This window comes from Podarcis pityusensis (genome assembly GCF_964106645.2).
Source record: "Podarcis pityusensis genome assembly, chromosome: 8".
In the NCBI taxonomy this organism is placed as follows: domain Eukaryota; kingdom Metazoa; phylum Chordata; class Lepidosauria; order Squamata; family Lacertidae; genus Podarcis; species Podarcis pityusensis.
In genome coordinates, this window is record NC_138033.1 from 14,554,849 (window position 1) to 14,575,042 (window position 20,194).

General features: G+C 43.3%; 2 protein-coding genes across 8 annotated transcripts; both read left to right on the forward strand.

The window, feature by feature from the left end:
* Window positions 1–3,983: 3,983 nt before the first annotated feature.
* LOC308484423 (phospholipase A2 inhibitor gamma subunit B-like) lies at window positions 3,984–10,094 on the forward strand. Of its 2 annotated transcripts, XR_013989914.1 has the most exons (7): window positions 3,984–4,153; window positions 4,902–5,031; window positions 5,300–5,416; window positions 5,926–6,078; window positions 7,032–7,166; window positions 8,569–9,274; window positions 9,306–10,094. XR_013989914.1 is itself a non-coding variant. In XM_081019372.1 (6 exons), exons 2-6 carry the CDS (start codon window positions 4,983–4,985, stop codon window positions 8,766–8,768), a joined length of 654 nt encoding a protein of 217 aa, XP_080875498.1. In that variant the 5' UTR covers window positions 3,984–4,153; window positions 4,902–4,982; the 3' UTR covers window positions 8,769–10,094. The 2 variants fall into 2 exon arrangements, 1 of the variants encoding a protein (XP_080875498.1); XM_081019372.1 differs by having other exon boundaries at window positions 8,569–10,094.
* A 1,934-nt stretch (window positions 10,095–12,028) lies between these two features.
* Window positions 12,029–18,582, forward strand: LOC308483913 (phospholipase A2 inhibitor gamma subunit B-like). 6 transcript variants are annotated; one of them, XM_081018240.1, is made up of 7 exons: window positions 12,029–12,389; window positions 13,798–13,921; window positions 14,425–14,541; window positions 15,280–15,432; window positions 15,969–16,100; window positions 17,571–17,693; window positions 17,931–18,357. In XM_081018240.1, exons 2-7 carry the CDS (start codon window positions 13,810–13,812, stop codon window positions 18,227–18,229), a joined length of 936 nt encoding a protein of 311 aa, XP_080874366.1. In that variant the 5' UTR covers window positions 12,029–12,389; window positions 13,798–13,809; the 3' UTR covers window positions 18,230–18,357. The 6 variants fall into 6 exon arrangements, with proteins under 6 accessions (XP_080874366.1, XP_080874365.1, XP_080874364.1 ...); XM_081018239.1 differs by having other exon boundaries at window positions 12,285–12,476; XM_081018238.1 differs by lacking the exon at window positions 12,029–12,389 and adding an exon at window positions 12,536–12,829.
* Window positions 18,583–20,194: the final 1,612 nt, after the last annotated feature.

Below are 20,194 nucleotides of genomic sequence, written 5' to 3' on the forward strand. Positions count from 1 at the left end.
CATTGAACACTGTTAGTATTACACATGTTTCCATTGCCCTCTGATCTTATGTGGAAGGATGTGTGGATCCAGATTTGGCCTCCATGGCCACTTACGGACACACCGTTAAGACCATATTCATAGAAGACAATCTTACTTGGCAACGAGTGATTGCCGAAGAAGAAAGAAGATCTTACGAAAATTTCGTATTTTAAATCTTTGAAATCACGCTAAAACTTTTTTTTTAAGTGATAACTACATTTAATAAATGGTAAATGTACTCTTCCTCCTTGAGTGAGATCACCAGGGCAGCTGACATCCACCATGAAGCTGTAGGAAAATTGAAACAGTAAATTAACAAAAAGGCAATCAAATTCCAGTGTCCCTACTTATGAGCAGGTGGGGGGGGGGGGGTTGAAGGTCTCTAAGTGGAGGTCTGACCTCCAAGTACTATAAGACATTAAAAGATTACTTGATACAACCTTTGATGGAGGTCAGCAATGAAATTATGGAGGGGAAGAGGGCACCGGAGTTGTGGAAGGAAGCGTTTATCACATTGATACCAAAGACGGAAGCTGAAAAGACACAACTTAAGAACTATCGTCCCATCTCTCTTTTAAATGTGGATTACAAAATATTTGCAGACATTTTGGCAAGTAGACTTAAAAAAGTTTTAAATGAAGTAATTCACAAGGACCAGGCAGGCTTTCTCCCAGGCAGACACTTGTTTGCTAATACAAGGAACATTATTGACATTTTGGAACTTTTGCAAACAGATATAAACACAAAAGCAGTTTTAATTTTTATAGACGCGGAGAAGGCCTTTGACAACATTTCCTGGAAATTTATGATGGGAAACCTAAAAGAAATGGGAGTGGGACGGGGTTTTGAGAATGGGATTGAGGCGATATATTCAGAGCAGAAAGCTAAACTGATAGTTAACAATGTGGTTACAGAAGAGTTTAAAATTGAAAAAGGAACACGACAAGGTTGCCCTATTTCCCCTTTGTTATTTATTTCGGTTCTGGAAGTGCTATTGAATATGATCAGAGGGGACCGGTTGGTGGAAGGAATTCAGGTCGGACAGAAACAATATAAACTAAAAGCTTTTGCAGATGACCTGGTTTTGACCCTGCAGGAGCCAGAGTCTAGTACGAAAAGAGTATTACAACTGATTCATGACTTTGGTCGGGTGGCGGGATTCAAATTAAATAAACAGAAAACTAAGGTTTTGGGGAAAAACTTGACAGACACAGAGTCAGAACGGTTTCAGAAAGAGACAGAATTTAATGTGGTTAAAAAAGTAAAATACCTAGGGGTAAACATAACAGCAAAAAATCTAAGTCTATTTAAGGATAACTATGAAAAGTGCTGGGCAGAAATCAAGAGAGACTTAGATAGTTGGACAAAATTGAAACTTTCTTTGTTAGGCCGAATTGCTGCTATCAAGATGAATGTATTGCCAAAGATGTTGTTTTTGTTTCAAACACTTCAGGTTTTGGACAGGACGGAGTGCTTTCAGAAGTGGCAGAGAGATATTTCTAAATTTGTCTGGCAGGGCAAAAAGCCCAGAATTAAGTTTAAGATATTAACTGATGCGAAAGAAAGAGGGGGCTTTGCCCTGCCAGATCTAAAGTTGTACTATGAGGCCGCAGCGTTCTGCTGGCTAAAAGACTGGCTACTTCTTGAGGACACTGACGTGTTGGATTTGGAAGGGTTTAACAATACTTTTGGATGGCATGCATACTTATGGTATGACAAGGTTAAAGCAAATAAGGCCTTTAAGAACCATATTGTCAGAAAATCACTGTTTAATGTCTGGACAAAATATAAAGACTTGTTGGAAAATAAAACTCCAAGGTGGCTTTCACCTTTGGAAGCTAAGGCCCGAAAAAGACCCAATATGGAGGCTAAATGGCCAAAATATTGGGAAATACTAGAAAAAGATGGAGACAACTGGAAATTGCAGAGTTTGGAGAAAATGAAGGATAAAGTGCGAGACTGGTTACATTACGCTCAGATTAAAGAAGTCTTTAAAAATGACAAGAAACTAGGGTTCCAGGTGGAGAAATCGAAACTAGAAACAGAACTGTTAGAACCAAAGTCTAAGGTACTTTCAAGGATGTATAACTTGCTGTTAAAATGGAATACACAAGATGAAGTGGTTAAATCGGCTATGATAAGGTGGGCGCATGACATTGGGTACAATATCATGTTTGAGGACTGGGAAAGGTTGTGGAGTACTGGGTTAAACTTTACTGCATGCAATGCTTTGAAAGAAAATGTAATGAAAATGATATATAGATGGTATATGACCCCAGTCAAACTTGCAAAAATATACCACCTGTCTGATAATAAGTGTTGGAAATGTAAAGAGAGTGAAGGAACATTCTTCCACCTCTGGTGGACCTGCCCTAAAGTGAAGGCGTTCTGGGAAATGATTTATAATGAACTGAAAAAGGTATTTAAGTATACCTTCACAAAGAAACCAGGGGCCTTTCTCTTGGGTATTGTCGGCCAAGGGGTGGTAAAGAAGGACTGGACATTTTTTATGTACGCAACAACAGCAGCAAGGATACTTCTTGCAAAGCACTGGAAAGCTCAAGATCTACCCACACTGGAAGAATGGCAGATGCAACTGATAGACTATATGGAACTGGCCGAGATGACCGGCAGAATCCGTGACCTGGGAGAGGAGAAGATGGAGGAGGACTGGAAGAAATTCAAGATTTATTTACAAAAACATTGTAATTTGAGTGAATGTTAAGCAGGATGCTAGATCATAAATAATTGAGCACCACTAAATTAGATGATTTAAGATAATAAGTGAGATTGAGAAAATATAAACCTTTTTGAGAATTATAAGATTATAAATATACAGATGGGATATAAGAATGCAAATAAGATAATAAATTGCTGGCAAAAAGTTACAACGATGAAAGTGGGAGCGGGAGATGTGAGGAAGTCCAAAGAAAATGTGAAATTATGTTAAGATATATGTTATACTGTTTATTATATTTATTTTTATTGTAAACCCCAATAAATATTTTTTTTTAAAAAAAAGAAGGTCTCTAAGTGGAGGAATTGTTCCATAGACATGGCCTCCACACCCCATGATTTGGAACACTTGTGGTGCAAAGTTCTAAACACCAATCTTTGTGCAGAATAGGGTCTCTGCTTCAGACCTTCCAACATCTAGTGATCATCTCCAGCAGCCCCACCCCATTGGATTTTGTTGCATTTATTACAGGGAAAGAGAGCAGCAGTGCAGATTGCACCCCTCCATACATATTTGCCTTCTGAATTGAACTCTGAGAATGCACCTGCAGAATACTAAGGGAATGCAACGTTTTGGGTTGTAATAATAATAATAATAATAATAATAATAATAATAATAATTTATTATTTATACCCCACCCATCTGGCTGGGTTTCCCCAGCCACTCGGGGCAGCTTCCAACAAAATATTAAAATACAATAATAACTAATAGATCCATATCCATTAATATCAATAAGTTGCTCTCCAGCACACAGCCCTAGTTATATGGATCACTTCTCTCCCTGTCTCTTACTAGGCCCCTTTGCCAAATGGCTTCCTGGTCCCAGAAAACTGGTCTCACCTGTATTTTAGCACTTTGCCAGTTTCAACATCTCCATGCATTTGATACATTTAAGAACTTTGGGGAATCTGTCACCACCAAAAAACACCTTATAACAATATTTAAAAAAAATTGATTTCTGTCCTTTGGTTCCAAGAACTCCATTCTATCCTCCCCCCCCCCCCCGCTACACTGTTTTCTGTTTCTATTTTAGTGTTTTATACTTGGCCCTTATCTTCTGTGCCATTATGGGGCTGTGTCTGAGCTGCTTTGACCCACAGAACTTTGATGACACACCCCAAATGAAAACTCAGGAAGCACAAGTATGGTGAACAAAGGTCCCATGTCTAAATGGATCTAACTTCAGTTGCAAGCAGATGGTGCAGTTATGGTAGAAATCAAATTTGCAGAAGTGATATGATAATCTAATCTATATCTTGCGTCATGCTACTGCTGCTGCCGCCTTCTTCGTAAGCCCACATATACAGGAGCAAAGGTGCCAGAAGTGAGTTTTAGCAGCCAGAAGAAAACATTCTCATTGAGGAGCGCCCGCCCTTCAGTTCTTCGCAACTCAGGGTAAGTCACATTTCCCAACGATTATGGAGCTCGAGACCTGCAAGCTCTTACCATCCACTTAAAGCACTAGGACAGCATTTTGAACAGTTAGGGGTTCCCCCGAATAATTATGGAAGCTGTAGTTTGTTAAGGGTACTGAGCCCTGCCAGGGCTGTCGTTTCCAACTTGGTTGAACAATCAATCCCTCTTCACAGGGAATTCAGAGATTGTAGCTTTGTGGGCAGGAGGAGGAAACAAAAAGATGAAGCATCTGTCCAGTATCTCCCACCTGGAAGAGAGCAGTTGGGTTCCCCTGCTGGGGAAGGCTCTTGAGAAGCATGTGTGAGCTGTCCGGGTGTGCAGTGTAATCCTACCTCACCATGATTCACTCACCTGACAGCTATGTCTCAGCTCTACATGAGCGTGTGCAATCCTGGTTAAATATGAGGTGAGCTTTACAACCTCTGCACCCTTAATCCCTCCTTGTTTTGCTTTATAATCAAGTTTGGAATAAAGTTTTTTGCCGAACTGTGGGGGAAGGGGTAGATTAGCTTCCCAACCCTGCTAATAATATGTGTTAAGATGAGATCCCTCTGTTATCCCATGAATTTCTCAGAAGATTCATGCGAAAGGAAGGCTCGTATCAGTGATGTCCAGATTCCAGCATCTCACTGTACTGAGAAATTTGGGTGTGTGTTTGTTTGTTTGGTTGGTTTTTTAAAAAATTGTGCATGTTTCCAATCTGGATTTTTATTTATTTATTTTGCAGACACCAGGCTGGAAAAAATTGGCTTCACAAGGAAGCAAACTTTTTGCATGTGCTCCCGCTGCACATTTCTTTTCACACACCATGCCGGTTCTCTTGGGACTTCTTCTCTTCTCTATGCTTCTAACTCCAGGTAAGCAGCCATAATGTTCTGGGGTGATGTGTGCTGCAGTGGGATACCTGGGAGTAAACCAGATCCAAGGCACTGATTTTGGAAGGGCTGACTGGGGTGGAAACCAAAATATCGCCTATAAACTGGTGAGTGTCACACTACATAGAGCAGGATCAGTGTTGCGCTTGACCCACATTTGTGGGATCCATCCCCTTTCACAGGCAGATGACTTAGAATGGCGTCTGCACATGGGCTCTGCTTTTGAAAACTTTTACCTTCTCTTCTACAGGTGACTCACTGGAGTGTGAAACCTGCATAGCGACAAGCAGCAACTGCAGTGGCAAGATGATGACTTGCAGTGCCAATGAAGACACCTGTGCTGTCTCTCTTACTGAAAGCAAAGTAGGTGAGTGAGAAGGATGCCCACCAAATGCAGTCTAGGCCAGAGGTTTGTAAAAGGCATATCAAGATGCCTTATTGGGAGTCATTCGATTCATCAACTGACTGGTGGGGGCATGTGCGCACGGCCACTGCACTTTGTGGGTGCCCTGCCCCCCCCCTTAAAATGTTGTGGGGTCTAGAGCACTTGTGTCCCTGGGGAGTTGGCATGCCTGACAGCTTCCTGACAGTTAACTGGGGCTGATAGGGATCAGAGAATCATAGTCAAAATCATTTAGAACACACTGCATCTAGCTTTCCAAGCTGAAAGCTCTGCTCCCTGGAGCTGAGCTATCTTAAATCTGGGATCAAGCCCCAATGTCCTTCCAGATGTTGCTGGACTCCAGTCCCTGTCATTTCTGAGTCTTCACTGGGCTCTCTGGGGCTGGTGGGAGTTGTAGCTCAGCAACACCAGGAGGGAACAGTGTTGTGAAGGCTGCCCTTCTTTCTTTTATCTTTTTCTTTCATTCTCTGCAGATCAGATATCAGTTCAAAGTATAGTGAAAGACTGTTCATCCACTAAGGCCTGCGGACAGGGACCATATTCCATAAATTTGGGCAAAATGTTTACTTCCAGAGGAGTGGCTGTCTGCTGCAAGGGTGCTAACTGCTCATCCATTTCTGTTCCATGTGAGTGTATTTTTTCTTCCACCCCCTCATTCTATGCCCCAGAGGTCAGGTTGTACCGTAGATTTCAATGGTGGAGTTCTGAATCACAGATCAGTCATTTGCCACTGTGCAGCACAGTGGAGGGAACCATTATGGTTTTAACCTTTAAAGCCCTATACGACCTAGGACCCTCATACCTACGGGACCGCCTCTCCTGGTATGCCCCACAGAGGAACTTACGATCTGCAAACAAAAACATCTTGGAGGTCCCAGGCCACAGAGAGGTTAGGCTGGCCTCAACCAGAGCCAGGGCTCTGATCTGGTGGAACGCTCTGCCAGAAGAGATTAGGGCCCTGCAGGACTTGACATCTTTCCGCAGGGCCTGCAAGACAGAGCTGTTCCGCCAAGCCTTTGGCCAGGGCACAGCCTGACCCCCTCCTTTGGCAATCTTCACAGAACTCTACCCAATGCTTGGCATCAATTTGATTTGAAGTAATTTTTTAATGAAATGATTTTAAAATGTTGTCTTATTTTATTGTTGTTAGCCGCCCTGAGCCCGGCTTCGGCTGGGGAGGGCGGGATATAAATAAAAATTATTATTATTATTATTATTATTATTATTATTATTATTATTATTATTTCTGGGAGCCTATTGTGGCCCTCCAGCCCTGTCAATCTACCAACACTCTCTGACGTATGGTCCCCAGATGTTGTTGAACTGCAGCTCCCATCTTCCCTTGTCAGAGCAACCAAGAGTCAGGGAAGATAGGAGTTCTGCTCCCACAACATCTGGGAACCCAAGGTTGAGGTATACCAGCATGCCCCATCTCTCCCAACAGCAGTCATATTCCACAATCCCCTTGAATGTTTTTGGCTGGCAAGATCTGTGGTCCTTAAATTGTGATAGCATCTCCAGCCTGCCTGGATAGAGGGGAATGCGTGAGTGTACACTGTCTCTTTGCCTTTTTTTCCAGTGCCTCCAATAAACAACACAGTCAATGGGAAAAAATGCCAAGCCTGCTATTCTATGTTAAGCCCATGCTCTTCTTCAGATGTGGCAGAATGTACAGGAGCTGAGGACCGATGTCTGGATCTTAGCATCAAAAGTGGTATTTCTGATTTATGTTCTTTTGGGGAGGGATTGGCTGAGCAATGGAAATTCTGTTCCATTTTGGTCTTGCTGGCACTCAGTCCAGCGGCGGAGCGTGCTTTTCCATTGGGAGCGGGGTGCCAAAGGCGAACAGAGGCGCCCAGAAGTGGCAGCAGCTCCGAGGCACTTTGTGAGACTGGAGTGATCCAACCATGCAAAATGAAGCTGGCTTGGGGATAATCATCATCATCAACAACAACAGCATTATCATCATCCAAAAATATCTGGAGCAATGGCAGTCGTCCCCGTCCCCCGTCCCCCGCCCAAACTTTAGTAGGCCATAGATTACTTAATAGCCAAAGGCCTGGTAAAGAGGAATGTTTTTGCCTACTGCCCAAATACATGTAGTGATGGTGCCAGGTGAGCTTCTCTGGGGAGAGCATTCCACAGTTAGAGAGCCACCACAGAAATGTTGTTGCCACCCTCCAAACGTGATGTTTTTCTCTCCCCCCCCCCCCACTTTTTAAGAGACCTTTTTTCTTTTTTTTAAGAGACCTTTTTTATAAGTTGCTTGGAAAACTGAAGGTTTAAGCAACTTTGCATCATCATATCAGTGCTATTATTCAAGTAAAAGAGGTGCTAGAACTCATGGTGCACCCTTGTTCTCCTATAATGGCAATGGTGCCCACTTGAGAGGTGCAGGGACTCTGGTGAGTTCAGGCTGGTGGTGCTGATTATATGATATAATAGTATTATTATCCCACAATATCTGGAGCAATGCTTCATCAGGAGCATTAGAGACCAGACAAGCCATCAAACAAAGGATTTCTCAGATAGGCTTTCAAATAGAGGGCTGTCCTTTACGAGGTCAAATACAGGCTCACCCTGCACATATCCCAGTAGAGTGGTACCTCGGGTTAAGAACTTAATTCGTTCTGGAGGTCCGTTCTTAACTTGAAACTGTTCTTAACATGAGGTACCACTTTAGCTAATAGGGCCTCCCGCCGCCGCCACGTGATTTCTGTTCTCATCTTGAGGTAAAGTTCTTAACCAAAGGTACAACTTCCAGGTTAGTGAAGTCTGTAACCTGAAGCGTCTGTAACCTGAGGTACCACTGTAGAATGGCTACAACTGGGGAAGATGTGAGTGGCACTTGGGAGGAAAACATTTATTCTTTGTAATATATGACTTCAACTCATAGGAACATCCCCATCAATGTGTTATATACAAAACTAGTCTTAGAGTAGAATCATTGAAATTAATGGACATGGCTACACATGCACCTTTTCACTTTGCCATTTTTATTTTGTTAGTTTGGCCAGGCCAATGTAAGGTTGAGAGCCAATTCAAACTTGTTTGTGTCGGGTAATTTTTGGAAATAGTGGGCCCCCTGACTCCCCATCTTTCCTTTTCATCTCCAGGAACGATTAAAATCACTATGAAAGGTTGCACTACCAAGAGTTACTGCGATGGTTTATCACAAAATGTTAAGAATACATTCAAGGAAGCTGCATCTGGAATGATAGATGCCAAATGTACAGAAGCCAATAAGGCACCTCCATCATCGAGATTTCCCCTTCTGGCCTTGTCATGGCTTCTGCTGGTGAAGATCCTCTTGTAATAAACCCTTTTCCATGACTTGGCACGGAGGACGACTTTCCTTTCCATGTCCTACTCTAGTTTCAATTTGTTTGTTTTTTCAGAGGGGTTTGTATCCATAGATATCTTACAGACTCACAAAGGGTCAGTTCGTTTTTTAAAGAAATGAGAATGAAATAGTGCTGGTCAAGACCAAGGGCAAATGGTTCTGGAACAAAGGCCACCTTCCAACCATGCAAATGTCAGGCGTTTCTACACATAGAGACACACCCTCTTCACTCTCCAATGATGGAAACAAGTGTTGGATCGATCCATCAACCTCTGACGGATGATTTAGAAGAATTTGGTCTGGCATCACTTTTGCTGCGTGTGTGTGTGTCAGTATCCATACCCAGCAGAGTTGCATCTCGATGCAGCTGCTTCCTTGGAAGCATCTTTGGGGTTGAAGGTACACAAAGTAGGCAATAAACACTCATGGACACCTTAAAGATTCAGTCAAGGGTAGATGTTTACTTGACAGGCACAAAAGCATATCGGTAGCAAAGATACCGTGGTCAAGGCAGGCTTAGAGTCCAACAAGAGTCCAAGACTCACTCTCTGCTTCTCTCACCGCAAGGCGCAAGCAAGAGACTCACAACAAGTTACAAAAAGTTACACAAAACCATTGTTATCAGTGCTTCCTGTCATACTGCACGTGTCCAAAGAAAAAGATCCCACAGAAAATGTCCTGGCATAGACGAAGCAATCTCAGCATTCTGCTGCTTCTTGAAACTTCTGTATTCTTCTCTGTTTCTGGAACAAATGATTCTCTCACACACAGAGAGAATATCCAACAACAAGAGGCATTATTACAGTTAAAGGATACACTACAGCTGACTGAGAAAAAGAAATAGCAGAACCAATGAGAGGTGTGGCCTGTGGAGTGGACCATCGTATCAGCTGAGTGTATGGTCTAGGGAGAGTCCTGAGGACCTGAGAAGGAGGCCAGGAGGCTCGTATTTGGCCCTCAAGCCTGATTGGAAATGAAAGTCAGAGTTTTTAAGCGTGCTCTTCATGGGCGTAGCCGGGGGGGCAGGCGGGAAGCTGGCCCTCTAGATCAAGTAAAACAATAGAAATACTTAACTAACTGACCAATCACGTCAGTTCTGCCCCCCCCCCAAGTCCTGCCCCTTCCAACAAAAATCCTGGCTACACCCATGGTGCACTTTTAGACAGCATGATACAAATATGCGCGTAGCAAATTTTTTCTTTCCTCCAACAGCTGATTTGAATTCCACCTCACAATGTAACTGAATTTTCTTGCAGAGCTTTTTGTTTGCTATTTAATAAATATGGCTATTCTATGCAATGCAATGTCTCTCGAGTCTTCATTATGGGTGTGGGGGCAAAAAAAAACGAGAAACAGAGAAACTGAAATGTATAGATTCATCTATCCCAATCTCCACATGAACCAGGAAGTAGCCTACATAGATAATGTGTGGTTTCTGTACATTGGTTCTAATCACACCATTCTGTTCCTCCCACACCATTATTTGGTTTCATTTTATTGTTCTATGTTTGGTCCTTATCTTCTGTGCCCTTTCGTGTGTTTTTTATTTATTGAATTTATATACCACCCTATACCTGAAGGTCTCAGGGCAGTTCACAGATTTATTTATTCATTTTGAGCCGTTTTACACAATCAAACTTTGTATACCCACATTTATTTATTTATTTATTTGTATCTGTACAAACCTTAAGCACTGCATGAGTGGAGCAAGCAGGAGAAAATCAAAGTTCCTGGTATTAGCATATGTAATTTGAAACACAAATATTTCTTGCACATCATTCCAAAGCCTTCAGGTCCTTCATAAGTCAGAGTATTCTAGGATAGGTGTGCCGCAAGCGACCTTTAGCAGCCAGGAGAAGACAATCTCACTAAGGAGCACCCAGCCAGCAGACCATAGCAGCTTGTGGTAAGTCACTTATCCCATCCATTATGGAGCTCTAGACCCACAAAGTCACATTCACACCATCCATCTAAGTCACTACAATACCACTGTTGCTTGTCCCAGCCTCCAATTACTTATGTGATCAGGAGGGGACTGGGTAAGGAGAAGCTGTGTGAGAGGGGATCTCAAGTCTTCCAGATTTGGCTCAAGTTCTAGCAGCATCCAGGGCATAGTTCTACTACTTACTTAGCTGTGAATTTATATATTTTCTAGATGTTCACTGATGGCTTAATAATCTGTAGGATAGGTTTGCCCAGACTGACATCTAGTGAACTGGCCTGTAGGTTTCTGGATTCACCTTTTCCTCCTCCTTTGAAGAGAGTGACTTTATGCAGCACTAGCATTGATCACCGGTGCAACTCTTCACGTAGAATCATAGAACGGTAGAGTTGGAAGGGACCCCAAGGGTCATTTAGTCCAACCCCCTGAAACTCCCTTCTTTACATTATGGAGAGAATTGTGGGCAGGAGATAGATATAGAGTCCTAGTGCATATGCGGTGCCTAATAATTTTTTTAAAATATCATTATGTTATGTTTTTATTTGTTCAAACTTTTATTTTCCTTTCTTCAGCCACATCCCCTAGAGCAGTGGTTTCCAATTAGGGTTCCGGGGGGCCCATTCCTCGCCTTCCTCTCCCAACTAATTTTTTGTCATTTTTGCATTGTAATCTCACAATTAAAAAAAAAAAATTAGTACACCTAAAATCTTTTGCTTATAAGGGGCTACTCCATATTTTGCCGAAAAAATTACTTTGCATAGGTAACTACCACCATCGAGTTAGCAAAATTTCCAAAAGTTGAAGTTCCATGGCTTGGCTTTTGAAAAATAGAGGGGCTTCAGTAATTAGCTAATTGGGAACCACTGCCCTAGAAGCTTGCAAGATACATATATAATATAATTTAACCAGTACCTTTTTCTAAAAATAAAAATAATAAAAAAGTTTAGGGGTATTCTCATTTTGACTAAAATCACCATTTTATTGTTCAAATTTAGAAAAATAAATACAGTAAATAGACAAAGGTACACATGTAGATTCACAAAATGTTTAGGGGTATACCTACCGCTGCGTCCCTCCCGAAAAAAGCACTGGATTTAAGAGATAAAACATTTGGCAAGCAGTTAGTCTAGCCATAATACAAAGGCACAAAAAAGGCTGCAGCAGATAACAAATATATAGGGGTGTGGATGGGTGTATACACACACACACACACACACACACTCACTCACACACGGTGCCAAAAGGGAAAACTGGCTGGTGCCAGGCAGACCTTTGTGAAGAGTGTCTTCTACACATTTTACGGTGTAACTTAGCCCAATCTTAATAACTAGGTAGGTTCACGTAGGAAAAACTAGTCAAACTACAAAGCCAGCTGTGTGAACCACACCATTAGCCCAGGCAACTTGCGCTCTGATACCCAGCAAGAAGCAAGAAACTCACTCCACTCCTCCAAGTTCAGTGAAACTTCCTATGTACATAAAAAATGAAGGCTGTTATCACGCAGCCCCCATTGGAGGATTTGCAGTGCTGCATCACAATCGTGGATTTGGATGAAGTCAGGGTGGGCCAGGGGAGCAGAAGAGAAGACGCGTTGGACAGCAGCAGTAGCCATAGCATGCGAGTGAGAAGCGAAGCATACGGACAGTGGGAAAGTGATGGTTTTAAATGATAGCAGAAGTTTGAGTCCAGCAGGGATGGAGGGCAACGGCGAGGAATTGCAGCTTTAAACCATAGCAGAGGTCCTGTACACTGGGATATTTGAAAAGGGGGGAGCTCTAGGGGGCTAACACAGGGGGGTGACAGGGGGGTTGGTGAGTGGATGCATCAATGGGTCACGTTTCTGATCTGGGTCAGGGGCTATGGGGGTTGGAATTCAACATGTGGAAACATATGCATTCCCAATGTCTGCATTGAAAGCATGTGTGAAGGAATTGTCAGGGTGCACAGGTCACAACACGATCAACGCATCTGACAGTTATGGCCCCCACTGGCCACACACCCAACACATGTGCAAAGTGACCTTGTGTACAAGTTGAGGAACATGAACGGCACAGCTCTACATGGGGGTGGGAGGATCCTGGTTAAACATGAGGTGGGCCTTACAGCCTCTCTGCCTTGAATTTTAACCCCTCCCTCCTTGCTTTGGTTCATAACAGGGGTAGGCAACCTAAGGCCTGGGGACCAGATTTGGCCCAATCGCCATCTCAATCCGGCCCACAGACTGTCCGGGAATCAGCGTGTTTTTACATGAGTAGAATGTTCCCTTTTATTTAAAATGCATCTCTGGGTTATTTGTGGGGCACAGGAATTCATTCATTATTTGTTTCAAAATATAGTCCGGCCCACCAGACAGTGGACCGGCCCACGGCTGAAAAAGGTTTCCGACTCCTGGTTTATAATCGAGTTTGGAGCAAAGAAAGCTTTTTGTTGAACTGTGAGGGCAGATGATGATGATGATGATGATGATAATAATAATAATAATAATAATAATAATAATTTATTGCTTATATCCCGCCCATCTGGCTGGGTTTCCCCAGCCACTCTGGACAGCTTCAAACAAGAGATTAAAAATACATTAAAACATCAGTCATTAAAAACTTCCTTAAACAGGGCTGCCTTCAGATGTCTTCTAAACACCAGATAGTTATTTATTTCCTTGACATCTGATGGGAGAATATTCCACAGGGCGGGGCACCACTACCAAGAAGGCCCTCTGCCTGGTTCCCTGCAACCTCACTTCTTGCAGTGAGTGAACCGTCAGAAGGCCCTTGGAGCTGGACCTCAGCGTCCGGAATGAATGATGGGGGTGAAGATACTCCTTCAGGTATACTGGGCCGAGGATGAATTAGCTTCCCAACCTTGCTAATACGTGTTTGCCTCATCACCAGATGAGATCCCTCTGTTATCCCATGAATTTCTCAGAAGATTCACGGGAGAGGAGGGTTTGTATCTATGGTGTCCAGATTCTAGCATCTCACTGTACTGAGAAATCAGGACATTTTTTAAAAAAAATCATACATGCTTCCAATCTGGCTTTTGATTTATTAATTTTGCACACAGCGGGCTGAAAAAATGGCTTCACGAGGAACCAAGCTTTTTGCACATGCTTCCACTGCGCATTTCTTCTCACGAACCATGCCTGCTGTCTTGGGACTTTTTCTCTTCTCTGTGCTTCTAACTCCAGGTGAGCAGTAGTAATCTTCTAGGGCTGGTGTGTGTTGCAGTGCGATACCTGGGAGTAAACCAGATCTAAGCTGTTGATTTTGGAAGCGAGTAGAAGCGAATATTTGTGAGTAGGGGGCTGAGTCCCCCCAGTACTGAGGGGCCTCCCTTTTTTTGATACCAACACTCACATGCCGGGTGGGGGCAGAACACATGGAGGTTGAAGATTGCCCTCTGCCCACTCCATCCCCTGTCTCCGTCATGCGTGCACCAGGATGTGTGGAGTGGCACATGATGTGCGTATGATGTCACACATTGCTGGGCCCCTTCTAGTTGGAGGGCAATTTGGCGCCCCTGGACTGAGCTGGAAACCAATATACTGACTTCAAGATGGTGAGTGTGGCATTGCATAGGGCAGGAACCATGTTGCGCTTGACCCACGTTTGTGAGCTCCTGCCCCCTTTTTGCAGACCGGTGTCTGCACCTGGACACCGCTTATGAAACCTTTCATTTTCTCTTCTACAGGTGACTCACTGGAGTGTGAAACGTGCACAGCGGCAGGCGCCAGCTGCAAGGGCAGCATGACAAAGTGCGGCGCTGATGACGACACCTGTTTTGTCGCTTTTAGTGAAAGCACAATAGGTGAGTGAGAAGGATCCCCACCAAATGCAGTCCAGGCATAGAGGATTGCAAAAGGCATATCAATATATATATATTGATGTCTTAACTGTGTTTTAATTGGTTGGAAGCTGCCTTAAGTGGCAGTCAGATGGGTGGCATATATAGAATAAATTATTATTATTGGCGATGCTAACAGGCTGATATGGATCATAAACTCATTGAAGACCCTCCAGGTGTCCCTATTTTCCAGAGACAGTCCCAGTTTCTGATTTGATCTCTGTATGTCCTGCTTTTTCTTAGGACGTCCCTATTTTCATTGGATAAATGTTGGAGGGTATATTTTTATGTTTTATTTTATGCTTTATTATGTTTTTATGGATGTTGGAATCCCTCCAGAGTGGCTGGGGCAACCCAGTCAGATGGGCAGGATATAAATAATAAAGTTGTTGTTGTTATGGAATAGGACGTCCCTGTTTTCATCAGAGAAATGTTGGAGGGTATGTCATAGTCAAAAACATCTGGGGCACACAGCCTCTAGCTTCCCAAGCAAAAAATCTCTCTTTCCCAATCTCCTGAAGTCTGAGATACCATAACTCTGTGGTGAAGGACCAGTGTCCCTTCCTCTAGATATTCCTGTCATTTCTGAGCCTTCACTGGGCTCTCTGGGGCTGAGGGGAGCTGTAGCCCAGCAAAACCAGGGGGGCCTCATGATGTGGAAGGCTGCCCTAAATCCATATGCTATTCTTTCATTCTCTACAGCTGGAAAATCATATCAGAGGATCCTGAAAGGCTGTGCACCAGCTCTAGTCTGCAGTTTGGGACCATTTTATGTAAATCTGGGCAAGATGTTTACCTCCAGAGGAATGATTATCTGCTGCGAGGGTGCTGAGTGCCCATCTGATTCAGCTCAGTGTGGGTATAGTTTTTTTTCTTCCATTCCCCCACCTCATTCTATGCCCCAGAGGTCAGGCTGTGCCATTGATTTCATCAGGGCGCTCCTGAATCACAGATTTATCATTTGCCACTGTGCAGCACAGTGGAGGGCAACATCATATCTGGGAGCCAATTGTGCCCCCTCCGGGCCTCTCTATCTGGTCCGTGCGTTCTCTCTAGACCAAGGTTTTCTGACTTTGGTCCTCAGGTGTTGTTGAACTACAGTTCCCATCATCCCTCATCAGAGCAACCAAAGGTCAGGGAAGATGGGAGTTCTGGTCCCACAACATCTGGGAACCTAAGGTTGAAGTACACTAGCCTAGATCACACTCCCTCCTTGGCCATGCCCCATCTCTCCAGGCCACACCCAACAGCAGTCCTACTCCACAATCCCCTTGAATGTTTTTGGTTGGCGAGATCTGTGGTCCTTAAATTGTGATAATGTCTCTTGGCTTGCCTGGATGGAGGATAGAGAGGAATGCGTGAGTATACACTGCCTCTTTGCTTTATTTCAGTGCCTCCAATGATGAAAAAGGTCAATGGGAAAACATGCCCAGCCTGCTATTCACTGACTCCTACGTGCCCTACAAAGGTGACAAAATGTACAGGAATAGAGGACCACTGTCTGGATGCTAGCATCAAAACTGGTAATTCTGATTTGTTATGCTCTTCTGGCAAATTCTGTTGCATTATGGTCTTGCTGGCCCTCCGTCATAAGGGTCTAATTCCACCCTGTTCTATCTAGTTGTTTGTGTTTTTTAATGCATTTTGGGTTAATTTTTTATTTGAAATGTGCACTTTTTAGGTAACGTATGCTGGGTTTTAGCTGATGTCAATCATAGCGTTGACCAGTTGAAATTAATGGGCAGGGCTAACTTGGGTCTGTTAATTTCAGTGGGTGTGCTCTGAGCCAATTTTAGTTGGAGACACACATGCTTTCCAATGAATTCATCTGTCAGAAGCATATTTTGTAAGCACCTTTTCTGCATGTTTTTTTACCCCATTTAAAACACTTTACCAAACCAGAAAAGTGCACCATCAGTCTGGAGATGCATTTGAATTGAAAAGCAAGTTCGGGAACTTCAGATATAACAAAAGACATAGTAAGAGGCAGCATAATAATAAGACAGTCATACCTTGAATCCCGAACTCCTTGGCTCCCGAACAAATCGGCTCCCAGACGATTGAAAAGCGGAAGTGAGTGTTCCTGTTTTCAAATGATTTTCAGAAGCCGAACGTCCGGCGCAGCTTCCAATTGGCTCCTGCAGCCAATCAGAAGCTGCGCTTTGGTTTCCGAACGTTTTGGAAGTCGAACAGACTCCATTTGACTTCCAAGGTATGACTGTAACAACAACAACAGGCCCCCAAGCTTTAGCAGGCCATAGATTATTTAATGACCAAAGGCCTAGAAAAGAATAATGTTTTTGCCTGCCACCCTAATACATGTAGTGATGGTGGCAGGTGAGCCTAACTGGGGAAAGCATTCCACAGTCAAGGAACCACCACAGAAAAGACCTGTTTTCTTGTTGCCACCCTCCAAACGTGTTTTTTTTTTTCTTTTAAAGATGATGCTGATTATATAATATAATAATAATAATATTATCCCACAATATCTGGAGCAATACTTCATCAGGAGCTTTGGAGACCAGACAGGCCCATTAATAGAGCTTGTCTCTTAGAGCTTCTGATAGACCTTCAAATAGAGGACTGTCCTTTGCCAGGTCAAATACATTTTCACCCTCAATCTATGCCAGAAAAATGGCTACACTTGAGGTCGACATGAGTGGCGCCTGGAAGAAGAACATTCTTTGTCCTATACTGTTTCAATCCATAGGAACATCCCCATCAATGGGTTATATCCAAGACTACTCTTAATCATAGTATATTCATTGAAATCAACAGACATGGCTCCACATGCACCTCATATATCACAATGTGGGACATTTTTGAAAGTTTTTATTTATTTATTTATTTATTTATTTTGCTTTTATCTTTATTTTGTTTTTTATTTATTTTGTTAGCCCGTTTGACCATGGTGGGAGACAAATCAAACTTGCATTGGGGAATACTGGGAATAGTGCCCCCCCTGACCTCCCATCTTTCCTTTTCATCTGCAGGAGGGTTTGGAATCACCATGAAAGGTTGCACTACCAAGACTTACTGCGATATTATACAACTAAATGCTTTGCCACGAAATTTTAAGAGTACCTTGAGGGCAGTTACTTCTGCAATTCTAGATGGTAAATGTGAGCCAGCCAGTAAGGCACCCCCATCACTGAGATTTCCTCTTCTGGCCTTGTCATGGTTTCTGCTGGTGAAGATCCTCTTGTAATGAACTCCTTCCTGTGACTCGGCACTGAGGACAACTTTCCTTTCCATGTCCGTCTCTACTTTCGGTTTGGTTTTTCTCCAGAGGGATTTGTATTCCTACGTAGATATCTTACTGACTTACAAAGAGCCGGTTTGTTCTTTTGCAGAAATGACAATGAAATGCTTTTGTGTAGATCTGTTGGCCAAGCATCCTGAGCAGAAACGGGGGACCTTTTTCAACCTGTGGAATGCATTTCATGGCTGCCAAGATTTCTCAGATGATAATAGGGACATCAGGATCATCCTCCCCTCCATGCCCCATATATACACACTGCTGGTGGAATACGGGAAAAGGGAAGGGCTGCCTGAGCTGCCTCAGCATTACAGGTTACCGCCCACACACTTCTGCTGCGCTTTTCTGCTTGTGTGGTGGCACCTCGGTAAAACCACTTCTTCCTGTTTGTAGCAGAGTTTTCCTCGGAGGCAGAAGACAAGAACAGGAGTAATACTCAAATTCAGAGTCAAGAGCTTCTTTATTGCTTGACTGGTTGCACGAGCATTTTTGTTACCTTTATATACAAGCTATTTACATTCCTTCTTTACCTCTCCAGCACGGTATAATCTCAGTCCTGTAATTAACAATCCTGACACAGCAAAACTCACAGTATCAGCAGCACACATTGTCTTACTTCCAACCTTGTTGTCACAGTGTATGCGTACAGTCTATTTGTGTGCTTTACTTGTGCAGAAATTGCAACTTCCTCCCTTTCTTTGCACCTCCAGCTGACACCAATCAAGCCTAGAGTGCCACTCCTAGACACTAAAGAAAAATTCTGGAACCCTCTTTAAAGCTTCCAGGAGCTTTTATCTGTTTCTTAAAGAATGTTTTCCTAACACTCAGTGGGACAGATTTTTAAGCAAACACGCATGGTTCAAACTGTGCATGGTTCAATCTGTAAGCTCATCCAAGTTCAAATACAAGTGTGCTCAGGTCTGAAATCTTACACATATGCTGTCCCAGTCCAGTTGGTGAGAGCACACACAGGAATCTGCAACCCTATTAAACTGTTAAAAGTGGGAATTTAAATCCCATGGACTTCCAATGAATAACACTCAAAATGCTTATTCTGACCTGCTGAATTTCTGCCTACCTGTTAAAGGGACACTAACTACGCCAGTCCGGGGGGGGGTCCAAGTCTATTATTATTATTATTATTATTATTATTATTATTATTATTATTAAAATTTGTATACCGCGGTCACAACATAAAACCACAAAATATATAATAAAAACAAAAACAACCCAATACCCCCCCATGCCAACACATTTTAAAAGGGCACTGGATGTCAATCAGCCAAAGGCCTGGTTAAAGAGGAATGTTTACATGCTCAATGTTACTTTTGCATTCATAGAATCATAGAGTTGGAAGAGACCACAAGGGCCATCGAGTCCAACCCCCTGCCAAGCAGGAAACACCATCAGAGCACTCCTGACATATGGTTGTCAAGCCTCTGCTTAAAGACCTCCAAAGAAGGAGACTCCACCACACTCCTTGGCAGCAAATTCTACTGTCAAACAGCTCTTACTGTCAGGAAGTTCTTCCTAATGTTTAGGTGGAATCTTCTTTCTTGTAGTTTGGATCCATTGCTCCGTGTCCGCTTCTCTGGAGCAGCAGAAAACAACCTTTCTCCCTCCTCTATGTGACATCCTTTTATATATTTGAACATGGCTATCATATCACCCCTTAACCTCCTCTTCTCCAGGCTAAACATGCCCAGCTCCCTTAGCCGTTCCTCATAAGGCATCGTTTCCAGGCCTTTGACCATTTTGGTTGCCCTCCTCTGGACACGTTCCAGTTTGTCAGTGTCCTTCTGGAACTGTGGTGCCCAGAACTGGACACAGTACTCCAGGTGAGGTCTGACCAGAGCAGAATACAGTGGCACTATTACTTCCCTTGATCTAGATGCTATACTCCTATTGATGCAGCCCAGAATTGCATTGGCTTTTTTAGCTGCCGCGTCACACTGTTGGCTCATGTCAAGTTTGTGGTCAACCAAGACTCCTAGATCCTTTTCACATGTACTGCTCTCAAGCCAGGTGTCACCCATCTTGTATTTGTGCCTCTCATTTTTTTTGCCCAAGTGCAATACTTTACATTTCTCCCTGTTAAAATTCATCTTGTTTGTTTTTGCCCAGTTCTCTAATCTGTCAAGGTCATTTTGAAATGTGATCCTGTCCTCTGGGGTGTTAGCCACCCCTCCCAGTTTGGTGTCATCTGCAAATTTGATCAGGATGCCCTTGAGTCCATCATCCAAGTCGTTGATAAAGATGTTGAATAAGACCGGGCCCAAGACAGAACCCTGTGGCACCCCACTAGTCCAATTTATATACATGATGATGGAGAGCGCGCGCGTACACACACACACACAC